Source organism: Oncorhynchus keta, chromosome 21 (genome assembly GCF_023373465.1).
Source record: "Oncorhynchus keta strain PuntledgeMale-10-30-2019 chromosome 21, Oket_V2, whole genome shotgun sequence".
Classification (NCBI taxonomy): Eukaryota; Metazoa; Chordata; class Actinopteri; order Salmoniformes; family Salmonidae; genus Oncorhynchus; species Oncorhynchus keta.
In genome coordinates this window covers 32829579-32848705 of record NC_068441.1, presented here as the reverse complement: position 1 = coordinate 32848705, position 19127 = coordinate 32829579, and the positions used below count along the sequence as shown (strand labels likewise).

Here is a 19127-nt window from a genome sequence, read left to right as displayed (position 1 = left end):
GAGAGACCATATGAGGTTATGACAGAGCCAAGTGACTTGGTGTATAGCGAGAATAGGAGAGGGCCTAGAACAGAGCCCTGGGGACACCAGTGGTGAGAGCGCGTGGTGAGGAGACAGATTCTCGCCACGCCACCTGGTAGGAGCGACCTGTCAGGTAGGACGCAATCCAAGCGTGGGCCGCGCCGGAGATGCCCAACTCGGAGAGGGTGGAGAGGAGGATCTGATGGTTCACAGTATCGAAGGCAGCCGATAGGTCTAGAAGGATGAGAGCAGAGGAGAGAGAGTTAGCTTTAGCGGTGCGGAGCGCCTCCGTGATACAGAGAAGAGCAGTCTCAGTTGAATGACTAGTCTTGAAACCTGACTGATTTGGATCAAGAAGGTCATTCTGAGAGAGATAGCGGGAGAGCTGGCCAAGGAGAAAAGAGAAAGAAGAAGAAGAGAGAAAAGAAAGAAGGGATACTGGTCTGTAGTTGTTGACATCGGAGGGATCGAGTGTAGGTTTTTTCAGAAGGGGTGCAACTCTCGCTCTCTTGAAGACGGAAGGGACGTAGCCAGCGGTCAGGGATGAGTTGATGAGCGAGGTGAGGTAAGGGAGAAGGTCTCCGGAAATGGTCTGGAGAAGAGAGGGGGGGATAGGGTCAAGCGGGCAGGTTGTTGGGCGGCCGGCCGTCACAAGACGCGAGATTTCATCTGGAGAGAGAGGGGAGAAAGAGGTCAGAGCACAGGGTAGGGCAGTGTGAGCAGAACCAGCGGTGTCGTTTGACTTAGCAAACGAGGATCGGATGTCGTCGACCTTCTTTTCAAAATGGTTGACGAAGTCATCTGCAGAGAGGGAGGAGGGGGGGAGGGGGAGGAGGATTCAGGAGGGAGGAGAAGGTGGCAAAGAGCTTCCTAGGGTTAGAGGCAGAAGCTTGGAATTTAGAGTGGTAGAAAGTGGCTTTAGCAGCAGAGACAGAAGAGGAAAATGTAGAGAGGAGGGAGCGAAAGGATGCCAGGTCCGCAGGGAGGCGAGTTTTCCTCCATTTCCGCTCGGCTGCCCGGAGCCCTGTTCTGTGAAAGATGGCATCCTATGATGGTGCCACAGCGAAAGTCACCGAGCTCTTCAGTAAGGCCATTCTGCTGCCAATGTTTCTCTATGGAGATTGTATGGCTGTGTGCTTGATTTTTTACACCTGTCAGCAATTGGTGTGGCTGAAATAGCCAAATTCACTAATTTGAATGTGTCCACATACTTTTGTATTTCTAGTGTACTTGTTTACGACTACAGAGAAAGGGAGATTTAGCTGGACCCTGACATATGTTGTACAACCGCAACCTCTCCAACAAGTGTATTTAAAACCAAACTGTCAAGAACTGATCATGACAATTAGTACCCTGTTGGCCAAGTGTATAGCACAGTGCACCCATAGTCACAAGGAAATGTGTGGAAGTCCTGGACATTATTCCTCTATGTATAAATAGTAAGTTCCTGTTCCCAAGAAAGCTAAGGTAACTGAGCTAAACGAGCTAAACGACTACCGCCCCGTAGTACTCACTTCCGTCATCATGAAGTGCTTTGAGAGACTAGTCAAGGACCATATCACCTCCACCCTACCTGACACCCTTGACCCACTCCAATTTGCTTACCGCCCAAATAGGTCCACAGACGATGCAATCTCAACCACACTGCACACTGCCCTAACCCATCTGGACAAGAGGAATACCTAATGCTGTTCATCGACTACAGCTCGGCATTCAACACCATAGTACCCTCCAAGCTCGTCATCAAGCTCAAGACCCTGGGTCTCGACCCCGCCCTGTGCAACTGGGTACTGGACTTCCTGACAGGCCGCCCCCAGGTGGTGAGGGTAGGCTACAACATCTCCATCCCGCTGATCCTCAACACTGGGGCCCCACAAGGGTGCGTTCTGAGCCCTCTCCTGTACTCCCTGTTCACCCACGACTGCGTGGCCACGCACACCTCCAACTCAATCATCAAGTTTGCGGACGACACAACAGTGGTAGGCTTGATTACCAACAACGACGAGACGGCCTACAGGGAGGAGGTGAGGGCCCTCGGAGTGTGGTGTCAGGAAAATAACCTCACACTCAACGTCAACAAAACTAAGGAGATGATTGTGTACTTCAGGAAACAGCAGAGGGAACACTCCCCTATCCACATCGATGGAACAGTAGTGGAGAGGGTAGTACGTTTTAAGTTCCTCGGCATACACATCACAGACAAACTGAATTGGTCCACTCACACAGACAGCATCATGAAGAAGGCACAGCAGCGCCTCTTCAACCTCAGGAGGCTGAAGACCAAGAGACTGAAAAACAGCTTCTATCTCAAGGCCATCAGACTGTTAAACAGCCACCACTAACATTGAGTGGCTGCTGCCAACACATTGACACTGACTCAACTCCTGCCACTTTAATAATGGGAATTGATGGGAAATGATGTAAAATATATCACTAGCCACTTTAAACAATGCTACCTAATATAATGTTACATACCCTACATTATTCATCTCATATGCATACGTATATACTGTACTCTATATCATCTACTGCATCCTTATGTAATACATGTATCACTAGCCACTTTAACTATGCTACTTTGTTTACATACTCATCTCATATGTATATACTGTACTCGATACCATCTACTGTATCTTGCCTATGCTGCTCTGTACCATCACTCATTCATATATCTTTATGTACATATTCTTTATCCCCTTACACTGTGTATAAGACAGTAGTTTTGGAATTGTTAGTTTGATTACTTGTTGGTTATTACTGCATTGTCGGAACTAGAAGCACAAGCATTTCGCTACACTCGCATTAACATCTGCTAACCATGTGTATGTGACAAATAAAATGTGATTTGATTTGATTTGATTTAAGTAGTAAGGACAGCCAGAGTCCGAATAGGCTATAGCAGAATATCACCAATTGCTTGGGAAAGATGCAACATCTTGTTCCATAGCCTCATAGTTCGTCTAGCTTTATTCAAATTCCAACAGGCTATGACAACACTTGAAATAGAAAATAGAAAGATTAAGAAAGAAAATCGTTATCATATGGAATAGATTGGATTACAATATGTATACTTTTAATTTAGTGAGAAACATTCTGGTCTTTCTTGGCACGATTAGGCCGTCAACGAAAACGATACTATAGCAGACGGGTTGACCAGTGAAATTATGAATCAGAACTGACAAAAAATGTAATCTACACTATTATCATACATACATATTTGAATATATCCAAGTACAAGTACAGCGCACATCAATAGGCGATTGTTGAAATGAAAATGAAAGGAGTGTGTGGGTGCGCTGTGCATAGGCCTAAGCATGTTCTCAACGTTCAAGGGTATAGTCTAACAAGCATATAAGAGCACCTTGGATATGAATTGTCGGCTACGGTATAAGAAGACAGTTTATGCAAAATCGAAGATGCTCCGGTTGGATAGGATTAGGAAGGCTATAGAATAGTCTGCTGCGATAATATACCCGAGGCCAAAAAACTGAAAGGTGGTTACATTTTCTTATGCATCCAAATACAATTAAAATCTTACCTGAATGCACGGAGCTCAAGAATCCCTTCTCCCTCTCAAAGGGCGGTTTCAGGTTTGGCTCTCTGTGCGCATCGCTAGACCAGTGCAGGCTACTCGCCTAACGCCAAGGGTACTCGCTTCAGAGCTCAGGAAATGAAACAGTCCTAAATCATTGAATAGAAAGTAGCCCACTATCTGGACCTACCTTAAATTAACTCTATCGCCTGACATGGATTTTATTGCCTAAAGCTAACATACCGCATTAGACTTCATGATGATGTTATTATAAGCTATTTGGGCTGGCTATTCACGAGGGGGTGCAATTTCATGACATACAATAGATATACAATAGAAATTGCGTGTGAGATTTAATTTAAGAATTTTAAAACAAAATAATGTTGATTCGGAGAATTCTAGACTAATATTGCATGTCAATTCAATCGAATCTGTATTGAGGATGTTACCATTCCAGACATTTATCTATGTTACCTGCAAGGCACTTTGTCATCGCAACCAAATTAACTTAGTCCAGTTCTTCAGGACCTCAGACTGGGTATTTATCTATTACATTAAATCAAATATAAACCATTCAGGTGGTTAGGGTTAGGATAATGTTGTAGGTTTGGAATTGGCCCCAGCTCTAGGAAATTCATCTTTGCTATTTCCCACTTGTTCTAAATCGAACGCAGTTGTATATTGTCACTTCCGGCAATCATGGGGAGGCGCCTGACTAGCTAACGTTTCATATGAATTGACTTTAGCTAGATATACAGTACAACACATTATTTTGCTCAGGGAAATATATAACAATTGAGGTAAGCCTGCTTTGCACTTTGCCTTAAATTAGTTTAACAAAGTAGCTAACATTACAACTAGCTTGCTAGTTATTTGATCGAATTTCTGTTTGAGCGTGTAGCGAACATTTTAGGCGCTCGCCTTTGTTTGTAGCTAGTTAGCTACATTAGCTAGCTACGCGCTAACGGTCTGCTACCACCGTTGCTCTATATTTGTTATGGTTTAGTTAAATGAAGTATCGCTAGATAGCGAAATAAACCAATAGTATACGAAGATCTCCGTGTCCCGCGTTTGAAATACCCAGCTAACAAACTAACGTGAGCATAAACGTATAACTAGCGGCTACATAGCAAGCTAAGTAGTTAGTTCGCTAACAACTTTAAAGGGAACATGGTCATATTTGCGTTGATGTCAGTTCGTCTCAACAAACAATTATGTAAGGTTACAGGGCTCGTCAGTGTGTATAATATATTATACAGTAAGTTGCAGAGTTAACGTTACCTAGCCACCAAGCTAACGCGGTGTGTTTTTTTTAAATAAAGGTGAAATAAATAAAAAATAAATAAAAAATTTAAGGTACCACCAGTTATGCAAATGAGTTCGAAAAGAAGAAGGGCCACCTCTCCCTCCAGTAGTGTGAGCGGAGGGGACTTTGACGATGCATCCTCCACTCCTGGAAGCGGACGAAAAAGACGAAGAGCCTTTAATGTTCCTACAGTAGACCCTGTGAGTTGATTTTCTTAGTTCTAGCGCTGATGTATGAAATTATTGGGATCAGACCAAACTAACTAACCCCTTAATTAAAGCTTGTTATTCTTAACATCCTTGTTGTTTGACACTTGGGCAGCTTTGTCATGTTTTATTAGTGCAGTGAATCCAAGTATCCCAAACTTGGATTTGTGTACTGTAACCTGCTTTGACACACATTGTTTGACCATGTTTTGTGTAAAACAGATTGCTGTGTGCCATGAGTTGTACAACACTGTCAGGGACCACAAGGATGACCAGGGGAGGCTGCTTTGTGAGCTGTTCATCAGGGTACCAAAGAGAAGGTAATGTACCATTTGACATTAGAGATGGGTGGGTCATTTCATCAGGGCACACGGTAACAAAACATTTGCAACACAGAACTTAACCTGTGTATTTTTTTGACATGTCCAAGTAATCCCTCCCCATTTCAACCCACTTTCTAACATTTGATGCCAAATGACCATATACCTAATGTAGAAGTAACCTGGAGGCTTTTTCTCTCTGCCTCTCCCTCCTCCAGGAACCTGCCAGACTACTATGAGGTGGTGTCCCAGCCCATAGACATGACCAAGATCCAGCAGAAGCTCAAGTCAGAGGATTACCAAGATGTGGAGCAGCTCACTGCTGATTTCCAGCTTATGTTCAACAATGCCAAGAACTACTATAAGGTGACACACACTATGTTCAGTGGAAACTCTGAGATGAAAATCTATTGAAGGCTTGATTATTTTTTTAAATTGTATTTTACCTTTAACTAGGCAAGTCAGTTAAGAATGAATTCTTATTTTCAATGATGGCCTAACTGCCTGTTCAGTGGCAGAACAACAGATTTGTACCTTGTCAGCTCGGGATATGAACTTGCAACCTTTCGGTTACTAGTCCAACGCTCTAACCACTAGGCTACCGCCCCAAATTATGCTGTACGTTGTGCCACTACACTTTGACTAATAACAAACATGGTTACTCTTTGACTAGTAGGAAAAACATCCTTCAAACACTGCAGGTTAGTCATGGTTTTATCTCTGACTTATCAGGCTGAGAGTGAAGAGTACAAGGCAGCCTGCAGGCTGTGGGAACTCTATGTTCACATCAGGAATGAGTTTGTGCAGCCAGGGGATGGTGATGAAGATGATGACGATGGTGAAGACATGCTGGATAATCCTGCTCTCTCTACTGAAGATGAGGTAAAGCTCAAAGATCATCTGGACAAATCAGTTTTACCTCTGTCATGATCTTCGATTTCCTTGCTGCTGTGCATCTATCATAGAATATAAAATAAATCTCGATAGCTCATATCTCGTGTCAGGTCAACCACCTAATACTGTATATTATCACTTTTAATGTCTACAACTGCTACTGTCAAGCTAAGTTGAACAATTATTTATAAGCTCTGTAACACTTGCAACTAAAGTTGCATAGTCAGTGGATGTGCTTGGGATCATAGCTTATTGTTCCTGTATGCTCTGATCTGCAGACTCCACCGAGCTGCCTGAAGGAGGTTTTGGAGCAGCTGTTGGATGCTGTGGTGTCATACACGGACACATCAGGACGGGTCATCAGTGAGCTCTTTCAGAAGCTGCCTTCCAAAATGCACTACCCAGACTACTATGCCGTTATCAAGGAGCCCATTGATCTTAGAGCCATCGCTCAGAGAATACAAGTATCCTATTCACCTCCTGAAGCATTGTGATTTGTGTAGAATTGATTGACATCTAATTGATTTAAGCATATTGATACATAACAAGTTAATATAGGCCTACTTGACATAATTTATTGCGTTGTGTAATTATATAAGATAACTAACCTAACCATGATATCTTGTGACTACTACTGATTATTTGTCTTTTTCAGATTGGGTACTACAAAAGTGTCACCGCCATGGCCAAGGATGTTGACCTTCTGGCGAAAAATGCAAAAACATACAATGAACCAGGATCTCAGGTTTTTAAGGTATATTTATCTTGTGCTGAATATAATATATATTATGCTGCATTTTCCGTATTCTCATTTGTTCTGTTCTCAATTGAGCTGAAAGTCTAGTTTCAGTAGAGCTATGTTATACTCTGGATTTTACTGCATGTCTACAACTTTCCAAATGTACTGTAGATGCTATACATGGCACACTAATCACAATGCTTTCCCTAATTTGATGTTAAGGATGCTAACACCATCAAGAAGGTCTTTATCCAGAGAAAGACTGAGATCGACCATGCTGAGCCCACTAAGACCAGTGTCCGCATCAGGAACCGGAGGTCAGCCCAAGGAGACCGTCTCTCTGCCATCACTCTGGCTCTGCAGTACGGCTCAGAGAGTGACGAGGACGCCCTGCTCTCTGGCGAGTTTGTCTCAACACATACACACACTAACTGGAGTTGAATTGTTTAATCTTTGAGACCAAACCCTCTTCATAGCTTTGTTTCAGTAGGGATAAGTATATGTGACTAATTGTGTGCACTCCTCTGTCTATCGTGTTCCAGGCTCTGTGCATTATGACGAGGGTGAGTCTGAGGCGGAGTGCCTGAGCTCCAGTATGGACATGGGTAACCCAGTGTTCCAGCTATATGAGGCTGTGAGGGGGGTCAGGAACAGCCAGGGACAGCTCCTCTCTGAACCCTTCCTCCAGGTGCCCTCCAGGAAAGAATACCCTGACTACTACCAGCAGATCAAACAGCCCATCGCCCTCCAGCAGATCAGGTAGGAATAGGCTACTACAGTACATCGTCCTATAGGTACTGTAAATGGAGAGTTTTTCGCCATCTAACTAACGTCATTGAATGATGACCTGGAGGAAAAGATCATGTCCACTCGCTGTTTTGCTTCTCCCAAATGTGATATTCTTTTGTGATCAGCAAAACTCTTTGGACCTCCTTTTGGCCCAGCTCCTGTTGCTACTTTGGATATACATAAAACCCATCAGTGAATGATGACCGACCTTGTCCTCTGTCCCAGGGAGAAGATGAAGAACGGGGAGTACCAGAGCGTGGAGCAGATGGACTCTGACCTCACTCTGATGTTTGAGAACGCTAAGCGCTACAACGTGCCCAACTCGGCCATCTTCAAACGGGCCCTGCGGCTGCAGCAGATCCTGCTGGTCAGTAGGGTATTGGACCTTATCTGCCTTTTATACTGTTGATTGTTTAGGAAAGGGCTGAATATAATAAACAGTCATTCAGAGTACACTGGTATGATTTCTTTCTGTTGGTGAGTTGGGAATGCAACTAGGAATACAAGACATTGAAATGTAAATTCTGGTAGTGTTTCTGTGTATAAAAGACTGACCGTGATATGTAATGAATGTTTTGCAGATGAAGAAGAGGGAGCTGTTGAGGAGAGGCGATGAAGAGGATCAGGACAGCATTCTGTCCTCTGACACAGGAACTGGCAGTGCTACCAAGAAGAAAAGGTAGGACCCCCCCCACACACACACACTCCTCCCTCCCTCGCTCTCTCTCATTCTTTCATTACCACATCTAGAGAGATGCAATCGTTGACATCTCACACACCAAGTCATCCAAATATAGCTTTCATTCTCACTATTTTTTGTTATGTTTATCTACATCTGCTGCCCTCCTGCTTTTAAGTTTACCCTTTGCCAAGGTAATTAGACTCTATTCAAGTTGCCTGCAGGCAGCCCAACTCCGTTCTCTTATATCGAGGTGGAGTTGAGTTTTGATAACTCGTCGTGCAATTTGCTAGCAACAACATTGAGTCACCATCAGTTAGTACTTTAAGAGTTTTTTGAATGTACATTTTTATCTGTACCTATTTTTGTCCTGGATAACTGTGGCCCTTCCGCGGGGTGCTGAAATTCAGACTTTTTATAAAAACATTTATTTAATATAACCACCTCTTGCCATTTAGCCATAAGAAGAATGTGAAGAAGAACCGTATGAAGGCTCTGTATGCTGCAGTGACTGAAGCCAGAGAGGCAGGGACCAACCGGAGGCTCTGTGATCTGTTCATGGTGAAGCCCTCCAAGAAGGATTACGCAGACTACTACAAGGTAGGCATGAAGTCAACACCAGGTTTTCACAATCCACTAGTTGGTGGTTTGCTAGGGCTGCTAAGACAAAGATGAAAAGTTTTTTTTTTCTTTCGCTCTCTTTCCCCCCCTAACAGAATATAGTGAGTACTGGACATCCTATTGCATTGGAGAAAAGCCATACATTTTAAATCAAAAGCAGAATCTTGTTTATTTGAAACATAGATCTTGGTCCAGCAATGGGAAATATTACTTTAACATTTACATTTTTGATTCCCTAATGTTGGTATCGATATGGATGCTGGAGATTGGCTAATATATTAACCTAACTCCTCCCTTCTACCAGGTGATCCTGGAGCCCATGGATCTTAAGACCATGGAGCATAACATCCGCTCAGAGCGCTATGCCACCGAAGAGGCCCTTATGGACGACATGAGGCTGATGTTCCGCAACGCACGCCACTATAACGAGGAGGGATCTCAGGTAGGACCACTGCCAATCACTCACAGGGCCATGCACAAAGTGTTCCGTAGGCATAAGATAAAGTAAAACGGGCAGTTATTACCTGAACTTGGCCAATAAGAAACACAATTTTGTTTTGCTATGCCCTAATGAACACACACATGGGAGGGAGGATTGAATGACCTGTTTTGCTGTGGAGGTTTATGATGATGCTGACATCCTGGAGAAGATTGTGAAGGACAAGCGGAAGGAGCTAGGAGCTTCTCCTGAGGAGGGCACTGACAACTTGGGATCTCCTAAGCTCAAACTAAGTATGTTTGACTCTTTTCTATGGGTGTTTAACAGCACTTCTGAAATATGTATAAACATTTTTAAAAACGAGAGTAAAGGCTAAATGTATATTGATGTTCTGATAACATTTACATGGAAATTCTCAAGTATTTTTGTACTTTGTGTATACTTGTCCCTTTCACATGCATGTTTTTCGCCATCATCTCTCTCTGTAGGAAAGAGTGGCGCGTCTCCTAAGAAGTCCAATAAGTACCTGACCCCGCTGCAGCAGCGCCTCAATGAGCTGTATGATGCTGTGAGGAACTACACAGATGGCAGGGGGCGACGTATCTCCACCATCTTCTTGCGCCTTCCGTCCCGCGCTGAGCTGCCTGACTACTACTCCACCATCAAGAGGCCCATCGACATGGAGCGCCTGCGCAGGTAAGCTATAGGCTAACCTGTGTGTGGCTAGCTAGAGGTGAGGTTGCTGAGAGGTTCGAGAGCTGGGCCAGGAACTGTAAGTTAGCCCTGTTTGAATCTGGTGCAGAGTGAGCCAACAACTGAAGGGTTTCTGGTATCAGTATCCTAGATGTACCATCTTCTGGTGTTGTGCCCTTGAGCAAGGTACTTATCCCCTAAAGTGCGCCCTGTGCTCCAACCTCTGTGTGTGTGTGTGTGTGTGTGTGTGTGTGTGTGTGTGTGTGTGTGTGTGTGTGTGTGTGTGTCTCTTGGGTTGGGAGCCAATAAAGCAAAAAAGACAAATATTTTTTGAAAGAAAATAAATAAAGTCCTGTTCTTCCTCTTCTCTAGCCACATGGCGGGCGGACGTTATCAGGACGTGGATGCACTTGTGGAAGACTTTGCCCTGATGTTCAACAACGCCTGTACCTACAACGAGCCAGAGAGCCTGATCTACCGTGACGCTCTGCTTCTCCACCGTGTGCTCCTGGAGACCCGCAGGCTGCAGGAGGGAGTGGAGGAGGGTGGCTCGCCCCCTGCTGTGGGGCCTCTAGTCAGGGAGCTGATCAGGAACCTGTTTATGTCTGTGCTTGGACACCAAGACGAGGAGGGGAGGTGTTACAGCGACTCACTGGCTGAGATCCCTGCCCAGGTAAGCGATAGGAGATCGTCCGTACCCTACCTGGGGTCGTATTCACAGTTTATCAGGGTAGGAGTGCTGATCTAGGATCAGATGCCCCCTGTCTGTAATCTTATTCAGTGTGATCTAACAAGCAAAACTAAATCCGCACTCAAATGGCCTCCGGTCAGACTCTTTTAGATTTAAACAAAGATGTGTAGCATTTAGAAATTCTTATGTTTATTGCAATAGCAGTCATTGAGTTTTTAATAAAAAAGTTCTGAACGACCATTAAACTAAGTGAACTAACCTCAACAGGACCCAGCCAGCCCAGAGAAGCCTCTGCTCAACTTTGACGTGATCCGGGCCAACGTGGAGCGAGGACGCTACCGCAGGCTGGACGTGTTCCAGGAGCACATGTTTGAGGTGCTGGAGAAGGCCAGGCGCCTGCACAGGTACGTAGTCTGCACATCATTAGAAAGGCCTTTGTCGCTTTGAATTGCTCTCCAACCTTTCTGAGTCTTTGTTTTGAGTTTATGCATCTGATTCTAGATTGCAGCATTGATAGAAAGCTGAAACATGCCACAACTTAAACCAGGAACCAAGTTAATTCTAACTGATCTCTCCGTGAACCCTCAACCTTTGACCCTGCATGCCTTGCCCTGTCCCTTCACAGGACAGACTCTGAGATCTTTGAGGATGCGGTGGAGCTGCAGCAGTTCTTTATAAAGATCAGAGATGAGCTGTGTAAGAACGGTGAGATCCTCCTCTCCCCGGCTCTCAGCTACACCTCTAAACACATGCACAGTGATGTAGAGCAAGAGAAGAGAGAGAAACTACCCAAGGAGATGGAGGAGGACAAACTGAAGAGGGAGGAGGAGAATAAAGGTGTGTGATGGCATGGGGCCGGGTGTGTCAGTGCAGGTGATTGTGACTGAGTCTGAGGCCTATATACTGTGCGGTTGATGTATTATCATATTCTATGTGGCTTCCAGAGGAGGGAGAGAAGGCTGAGGACCCAGCTGGGGGAGGTGCAGGGCCAGAGAGGATGTACAGTCAGGACTGCAGCTTTGAAAACAGCACCTACCACGTGGGAGACTGTGTCTACGTGCAGCTGGCCGAGGCCAACCGCAAGCCTCACATCGTCTGCATCGAGCGCCTGTGGGAGGACGAAGCAGGTAACCAACACGACACACACTTTGAGACGCGCACAAACTGCTTTACTGTCAGTAATGTGTTCTGTTTTTCCATGTGTGTAGGCGAGAAGTGGCTGTATGGCTGTTGGTTCTACAGGCCCGGTGAGACCTTTCATCTGGCAACACGCAAGTTCCTCCAGCAAGAGGTCTTCAAGAGTGACTACTTCAACAAAGTACTAGTCAGCAAGATACTGGGCAAATGCATGGTCATGTTTGTCAAGGTAAGGTCATGTATCTATCTGAACGGTTCTGATAATACACACACCTGCGACATAGATGTATGTAATTCAATTGAAATGTTATGCTCATCTATTGGATTAGATAACATCATTATTTGAGCTGAATTGTAATGTCATTTGTAATATAAGATGCACTGACTACTAGGGCAGGGAATTGCCAGGGACCTCACGATACAATGTTATCATGATACTTTGGTGCCGATACAATGCATTTGCGATTTGATACTGTGATTATTTTTTATTGCGATTCAAAGTTCCAAACATATTGCTCGCCATATGTCTGCTGTAGAGTGACGAGAGAGCCAATGGAAAACAAGTTTTGATCAGTCATTGAAACAAGTGCCTAAAACTCCCTATTTTAATGCAGGTACAGCCAATTAGCGCAATATTGTCAAAAAGATACGCTATATCGTCAAAGTTACATATTGGGATATTATATATCGATTTACCCCCCAACCCACATTGCAGTCCTACTGTGCAGAATCACTGATCTACAAATCACCTTGTATTCCAAATAACTTCTCATTATTTGATGAAGATTAGCCACTGCCTTGCTTTAAATTGATCCCTTCCAACACACTGATCATCCGTGTGCTTCCTCTACAGGATTACTTCAAGCTGCAACCTGAGGGAGTCAGACCAGAGGACGTGTACGTCTGTGAGTCCCGTTATTCTGCCAGGAACAAGGCCTTTAAAAAGATCAAGCTGTGGGCCGTGCCAGCCGCCGTGAGGTTTGTCCCTCGGGACGTGCCTTTGCCCGTTGTCCGGGTGGCCTCCATGTATGCCAAACGTGATCAGGAGAAACTGCTGGCCGTGGCTGATAACGGCAGCCGCAGCATCGTCGACAAGGTGAGAGGTCTGAGCACAGGGGGTCTCTTTATTTTAGAGTGAATTGCCGTTGTCCTGCTTATAGGAGATGTCCATCACAAATAAGACCACTACAATTACTGTACTTGTAAGGCAACACTTCATTGGGCAAATACCTCCAATGTAATATTAAATAACACTAAACATTAGAATGTATTAAATATTGCTGAGCCAAACTAAACTGAGACAAGCTGTACTGGTTAAGCTTCCACCATAGTTGCTGGAGCTGTGCTGTAAAGGACAATGGGAAAGGAAAATATCAGTCGGCACAGTACACTTAGTGTAAAAGGTGTTAGAGGGGTAAAGCTGAATATTGTTGTTGCGGCGCCAACACTATATCAGTGTTACTGAGTGTGTGTGCTCTCCTACTGTGTGATGTGTAGGAGCGTGAGGATGTGCCAGTGGAGATGACTGGAGGGGAGCCAGGCTGTCCGTACTATGACCAGCTTCACTACAACAACATGTGGCTGAAGGTGGGAGACTGTGTCTACATCCAGTCACATGAGCTCATTAAACCACGCATCGGCAGGTATGTCAATCAAACCTAGTATTCCTCTTCATATGTTTTGTGTGAGAGGCTCTTTAGTCAAATCCTTGCATCCTCTCGCCGCCTCCTCAAAATGTATTGAAGAACAAGGTCCGAGGGGAGGCACCTTGGACCTACTTCTCCCATACAGTTGAGAAGAAGGCAAGGGAGCTGGGATGTGAGAAGTCCCAGAAATATATAATTGGGTCAGCTTTGTGTTTTCAATATGGAAATGTGGTTTAGGTCTGTGAATGTGACAATTAGGAAGCTAACAGTTTTAATTGATTGGGCTGTAACAGGATAGAGAAGCTGTGGGTGCGTGACGGAGCAGCTTTCTTCTTCGGGCCCATCTTCATCCACCCAGAGGAGACTGAACACGAGCCCACCAGGATGTTTTACAAGAGAGAGGTGTTTCTCAGCAACCTGGAGGAGACCTGTCCCATGACCTGCGTCATAGGTACCGCACCACTTTACAAGTCACTACACTCAACATGCAAATACTCAATCTACACATTATTGCTGTTTACATTATCTAACCTTTGCCAGACTAGTCTCTGAAAACCGTTTCTGACATATAGCACCCCCTGGAGTGGTCCTGTAATTAACCATCACGCTCTCCCTCCCTCCTGCAGGTAAATGTGTGGTGTCGTCCTTTAAGGACTACCTGTCGTGTCGGCCCACTGAGGTGTCTGAGGAGGACGTGTTGCTGTGCGAGAGCCGCTACATCGAGAGTGAGAAGCAAATGAAGAAGTTTAAAGGCCTGAAGCGCTTCTCCCTCCACGCTAAGGTGGTGGACGACGAGATCTACTACTTCAGGTGGGAGCCACTCACATACTGAACATTTTAAAGGGGCAATCAGCAGTTGCTACATCCATTTAGGAAATATGCATGAATCATATGTACCCATTGATTCTTGAAGATTATAACTTATGAGCTTATTTCAAATGTCGTACCCCATCAGAACCCAAAATATAAGCTTTTTGTTTTTTACTCCAATGTTTGTAAACAAACAATGTATAGCCTCAACATGGTTAAACTATCATTTTAATAACATGGGTGGTCCGTCCTTGCATCCATAGCTTTGTCTATAAATTTGAGTGATTATATTTCTCCAGCCGCATCTGTCAGATTTTTACAGAAACAGTGGTTGGGAGGACGCTTTGTTATAGTTTCAACTGCTGATTGGGCCTTTAACATAGAACAGGTAAAAGCCCTATTCCGTTTATTCCAATTTCCCCCTTAAGTGTGCACTGAACTAATTCACTCCCCCTCGTGGATTGGACCGGTGTACACCCAGGCTAAGAGAGCTGCTTTGCTCTCTTCAGGGAGAACAAGGGAAGAGAATCTAACTGCAGATTTTATTCGCTTGATAGCATATGAGTTTCTTGTCTGGCTGGTATCAACCCTCTTCTCTGATTGGTTCATATCCAGGAAGTTGATAGTGCCCCAGAAGGAGCCGTCTCCTCTGCTGAATAAGAAGATTGATGAGTTGGAGATGAAGCTGGCAGACATGAATGAGGGGGATGAGGATCTGGATGACCTGGAGGATGAAGACGAGGCTCCAGAGACTCCCTCCATGCCCATCATGCAGACCCCTCTGGCAAGCGATTTGGACATCATGCCTTACACCCCTCCTCAGGTCTTACATCCACGCACCCACACCCTTTGCCCAAATGCTGTACCCTTCTGCCCACACACAACCCACCTCAACAGATTTACCCTTCCACCTCCATGCATACACCCACCTTTGTCCCAACAAGTCTCTTACCTCCAATCAAACACACACCCAACCCCACATAACCCCTCCATTCAGCCGCTCATGCATCACACACAGCCCTACCCATGATTTTACACCCATTACCATCATTCCCCCTAGATCTTAAAGCTCTTCACACACACCTACAAAACCAATGTGTACATCACTACCTAGGGCCTCTCAATCTATCTCTTTATGGAATTGAGTTTGAATGAATTAAAAACTGTATGTGTTACTGTTGATTGACCCGTCTACCCCGTTTCCCTTCACAGTCCACGCCCAAGGTAAAGGGTGTGTCTAAGAAGGATGGAGCCAAGAGGAAGATGAACATGAGCGGCTACATCCTGTTCAGCAGTGAGATGCGTTCAGTCATCAAGACCCGCCACCCTGATTTCTCCTTTGGGGAGCTCAGTCGTCTGGTGGGAACCGAGTGGAGGAACCTGGAGGCTCCCAAGAAAGTAGAGTATGAAGGTAGGAAGGCCAGGGAAGAATACTAGTACTGAGGTATCTATACAGAGTCTTTTAGTTGCACCGGTTGAGATCTGCAATCAGTATGTACCAGCCAGGTGACAATGTCATTATTTAAAGGGACATTATTACACTCCATAATCTGTTTTCAGGTCACGAAAGTAGTCCAAATCCCATGCCAAACATTTGACAAACTTTGATTTTGGACTGTAATGTCCCTTCAATGTTAGCGTTATGAATCTATCGAAGCATGCATATTACTGTTTGTTCCAGAGCGGGCAGCCAGGGTGGTGGAGCAGCAGGAGAGGGAGAGGGCAGCCCAGCAGCAAGCTTCCCCTAGAGCAGGTACCCCAGTAGGGGCCATGATGGGAATGACGCCTGGTCCAGGTAACCCCTAACTCGCAGAGACAGGCAGTGAAACACAAATACACCACTAGCCCCTAAGCACACAGGTGTGCATACATTTCTATAGAATAGGGGCTAGGGGTTGATTTGTGATTCAGGGAGACAGCACGATCGCTTGGGACTTAGCTGGACTGCTAAAATGATTCAACCTTTACTCAACTTTTTCTCCTATCTGAAAATTGTCCAGTGCCTTTCAACTGCATCCTCATTATAGGCTGTGGTTGTTTTTGTTTGTTGCTACTAATTTAAATGTATAGTATTCCATCAGTTTATTTGTTTTGCATCAAATGCATGATCCAAATCAACTGCATGAACAAGAAGAGTATTTGTTTTATTTAACCTTTCATTCCATCAGCATGTAGATATATACAGTAACACCATGCTTGTTTTGCCTACTAACTGGTTGATTTTTTTTGTTTGTTTTCTTATCATTCATTAATATGTGTAGTGCATGTCAGTTGCATGTCACTTATGCATGGATATGTTGTCCGTTCCCTGCCTCCTCCTCCTCCTAAGGCATGATGGGAGCTTATGGCCCCCCCTACGGTATGCCCATGCAGGGCCCCTATGAGGGCTTGCTGGGTATGGGCCCAATGCCACCTCACCATATGGGCTCGATGCCCCCCCAACACTTCCAGCCAGGTATGCTTGGGTACCACCCTGGCATGCCCCACCCGGGTAAGGACCCCTAACCAGCCACCGTCCACTCCAGGCCAAGGCCACACCTGTCCTGGTCAGTCAGTAGCTCCCAGTCAGTCGTGTCTGTCTCTCCTGCTGGAGGGGCTTACCTGGTCTACAGGCAGGCTGTGCTGCCTGAGTGCCCACTGACCACTCAGGCTGCCAAACATCTCTGTCTGCTGGGAGATAAAGTGCACTCCAAAGTTGGTGAGCTGCAGGCAGCAGAACAAAACACATTGAAAGTAAAGAAGGTAGTGTGTAGAGTAGAGGTACTTGCTTGACTGCCTGGCAGACAGACAGTTTGAAAATAAAGATGCTCTGCATCGTAGCTATATCGTGTGCAACTGACTACCTTTTCAGTCTGTCTGTCCGTCAAGCACTAAAGGGTTCCACCGTCATTTACTTCTCTACACATCTACTCTCATATCTAATTTCTCTCAAACATCAGAATCCATGCTCTCCTCAATTAACACATGAACAAACATGTAATGCCTGTGGAGCAATGACTACAGCTAACCCTTTATCTCACCAGTTTCTGTAAAGATCACACACGTTTATTTTCCAGCATGCATTCTATGCACATCCACCATGTTATATAGCCTGCACTATGAATGTATCATGCAACAACTATTACCCTCATACAACAGTGCTTGCCGTCTTGTCACGATTTTGTGGGAACTCGTTGTGATAGGTATGATGGGTCCTGGTATGAATGGCATGCAAGGAAGTCCCGGAGGCCACCACTACATGCAACAGGTAAAAGTCGAACTTACAATGACCAATGAGCTACTGCACTGATACTTTCTATCATCTGGAACTATTTGCATGTTGTGTAAGATTCCTGATTGGATATCCATTAGTTCCATATGTTATATTGTATCCAAATGCAGTGGGAAAGTTATTATTTTCCTGTATCTCCCTCAGCCTGGGATGCAGGCCCCTCCACCATACCCAGGCATGGGCCAGCTAGGGCAACCCTCCCACCTCCAGCCCACGACCCCCATGTTTGTGGCTCCACCGCCCAAGACCCAGAGGGTGCTCCACTCTGAGGCCTACCTCAAGTACATTGAGGGCCTGAACGCAGAGAACAACACTGTCAGCAAGTGGGACCAATCTCTCAAAGGTATATTTCTACTCACAAATTTGCTGTTCTTCTGTACTGCGTTTGCCTTTCTTTCCAAGCACCTGTCCTACAGCATACTGAATGAACTACAACAATTTCCTTTTCTGTACTACCATGTTTTCTAACATTCTCTTGAATAGTTGTCCTCTTAGGTGTCATTTATTGTTGCATTTTTTGGACTGTTCAGTTTTTGGGTTTGTGGTATGACTTGTGATGGGTAAAGTTTCAAATTTCCATAGCACGTAGGAGAGATGTCCACCTGTCCAAAGAGCAGGAGAGCAGACTCCCTTCCCATTGGTTGAAGAGCAAGGGAGCCCACACGACGATGGCAGACGCACTGTGGCGCCTGCGGGACCTGATGCTTCGAGACTCACTGAACATACGTCAGGCGTACAACTTGTAGAAACCTCTAACAGCTGTATGTGTTCCTGGCTGACTACATTGCAGACACCTGCCAGATCTCCAAAATACTTGGATAGGTGTTTAACATATTAGCTAACCACATATCGCACACGACCATTGGTTGATTCAATGCAAATGTCTGCAATGTAGTTAACCTGGTACACGACCACTGTCACTGCTCACTGTCCTCGTCGTAGAATGGACACAGGAGGAAGAATTAGGTGATAGAGAATCAATATTTTATAGTGAATCAATCATGGATTTTTATATTTTATTTTAGAGCAGAATAAGCTTAGGTTTGTAATTTCTTTATTTTGTATCATGTTTGTGAAGATTTCTCAATGTAAGTTAATGTTCTTAGCCACTTAGTCACTGACAAAATAAATTTGCTGAGAACATTTATGGTTGTTTCATTTGTGTTGTCTTTTCTGAGTCACCCATGCACCACAAGGTTTATAACGGGAGATATCCCGCATAAAATTCAGGCCTAGGTGTGGCCACTCTCATATGTAGTCTTCAAAGGGTTTCTGAGCCTTTATTGGAGCTATGGATGTGCTTGTCTGTGGCTAACAGACATGTCTATACTAT

General features: G+C 44.9%; 1 protein-coding gene across 4 annotated transcripts; it reads left to right on the top strand.

Moving 5' to 3' along the window:
* The first annotated feature begins 4207 nt into the window (after positions 1-4207).
* On the top strand, positions 4208-18939 carry LOC118400496 (protein polybromo-1-like). 4 transcript variants are annotated; one of them, XM_035797422.2, is made up of 31 exons: positions 4208-4353; positions 4876-5059; positions 5288-5385; positions 5604-5751; positions 6118-6267; positions 6558-6743; positions 6935-7033; positions 7241-7418; positions 7561-7777; positions 8033-8174; positions 8389-8486; positions 8945-9086; positions 9412-9549; positions 9728-9839; positions 10035-10242; positions 10612-10912; positions 11198-11334; positions 11556-11767; positions 11875-12057; positions 12139-12296; positions 12921-13163; positions 13565-13710; positions 14007-14164; positions 14340-14523; positions 15139-15346; positions 15736-15934; positions 16205-16318; positions 16853-17014; positions 17706-17770; positions 17939-18137; positions 18377-18939. In XM_035797422.2, exons 2-31 carry the CDS (start codon positions 4922-4924, stop codon positions 18538-18540), a joined length of 4887 nt encoding a protein of 1628 aa, XP_035653315.1. In that variant the 5' UTR covers positions 4208-4353; positions 4876-4921; the 3' UTR covers positions 18541-18939. The 4 variants fall into 4 exon arrangements, with proteins under 4 accessions (XP_035653315.1, XP_035653316.1, XP_035653318.1 ...); XM_035797423.2 differs by having other exon boundaries at positions 4232-4353; positions 4910-5059; XM_035797425.2 differs by lacking the exon at positions 16853-17014 and having other exon boundaries at positions 4239-5059; positions 16205-16276.
* Positions 18940-19127: the final 188 nt, after the last annotated feature.

Bases quoted from the DNA above. Each gene is read 5' to 3' on its own strand.
- LOC118400496 (XM_035797422.2), top strand. From the start codon at position 4,922: ATGCAAATGAGTTCGAAAAGAAGAAGGGCCACCTCTCCCTCCAGTAGT. The intron at 7,034-7,240 runs GTATATTTATCT...TTTGATGTTAAG, and splicing joins CAGGATCTCAGGTTTTTAAG to GATGCTAACACCATCAAGAA. The intron at 10,243-10,611 runs GTAAGCTATAGG...CCTCTTCTCTAG, and splicing joins GACATGGAGCGCCTGCGCAG to CCACATGGCGGGCGGACGTT.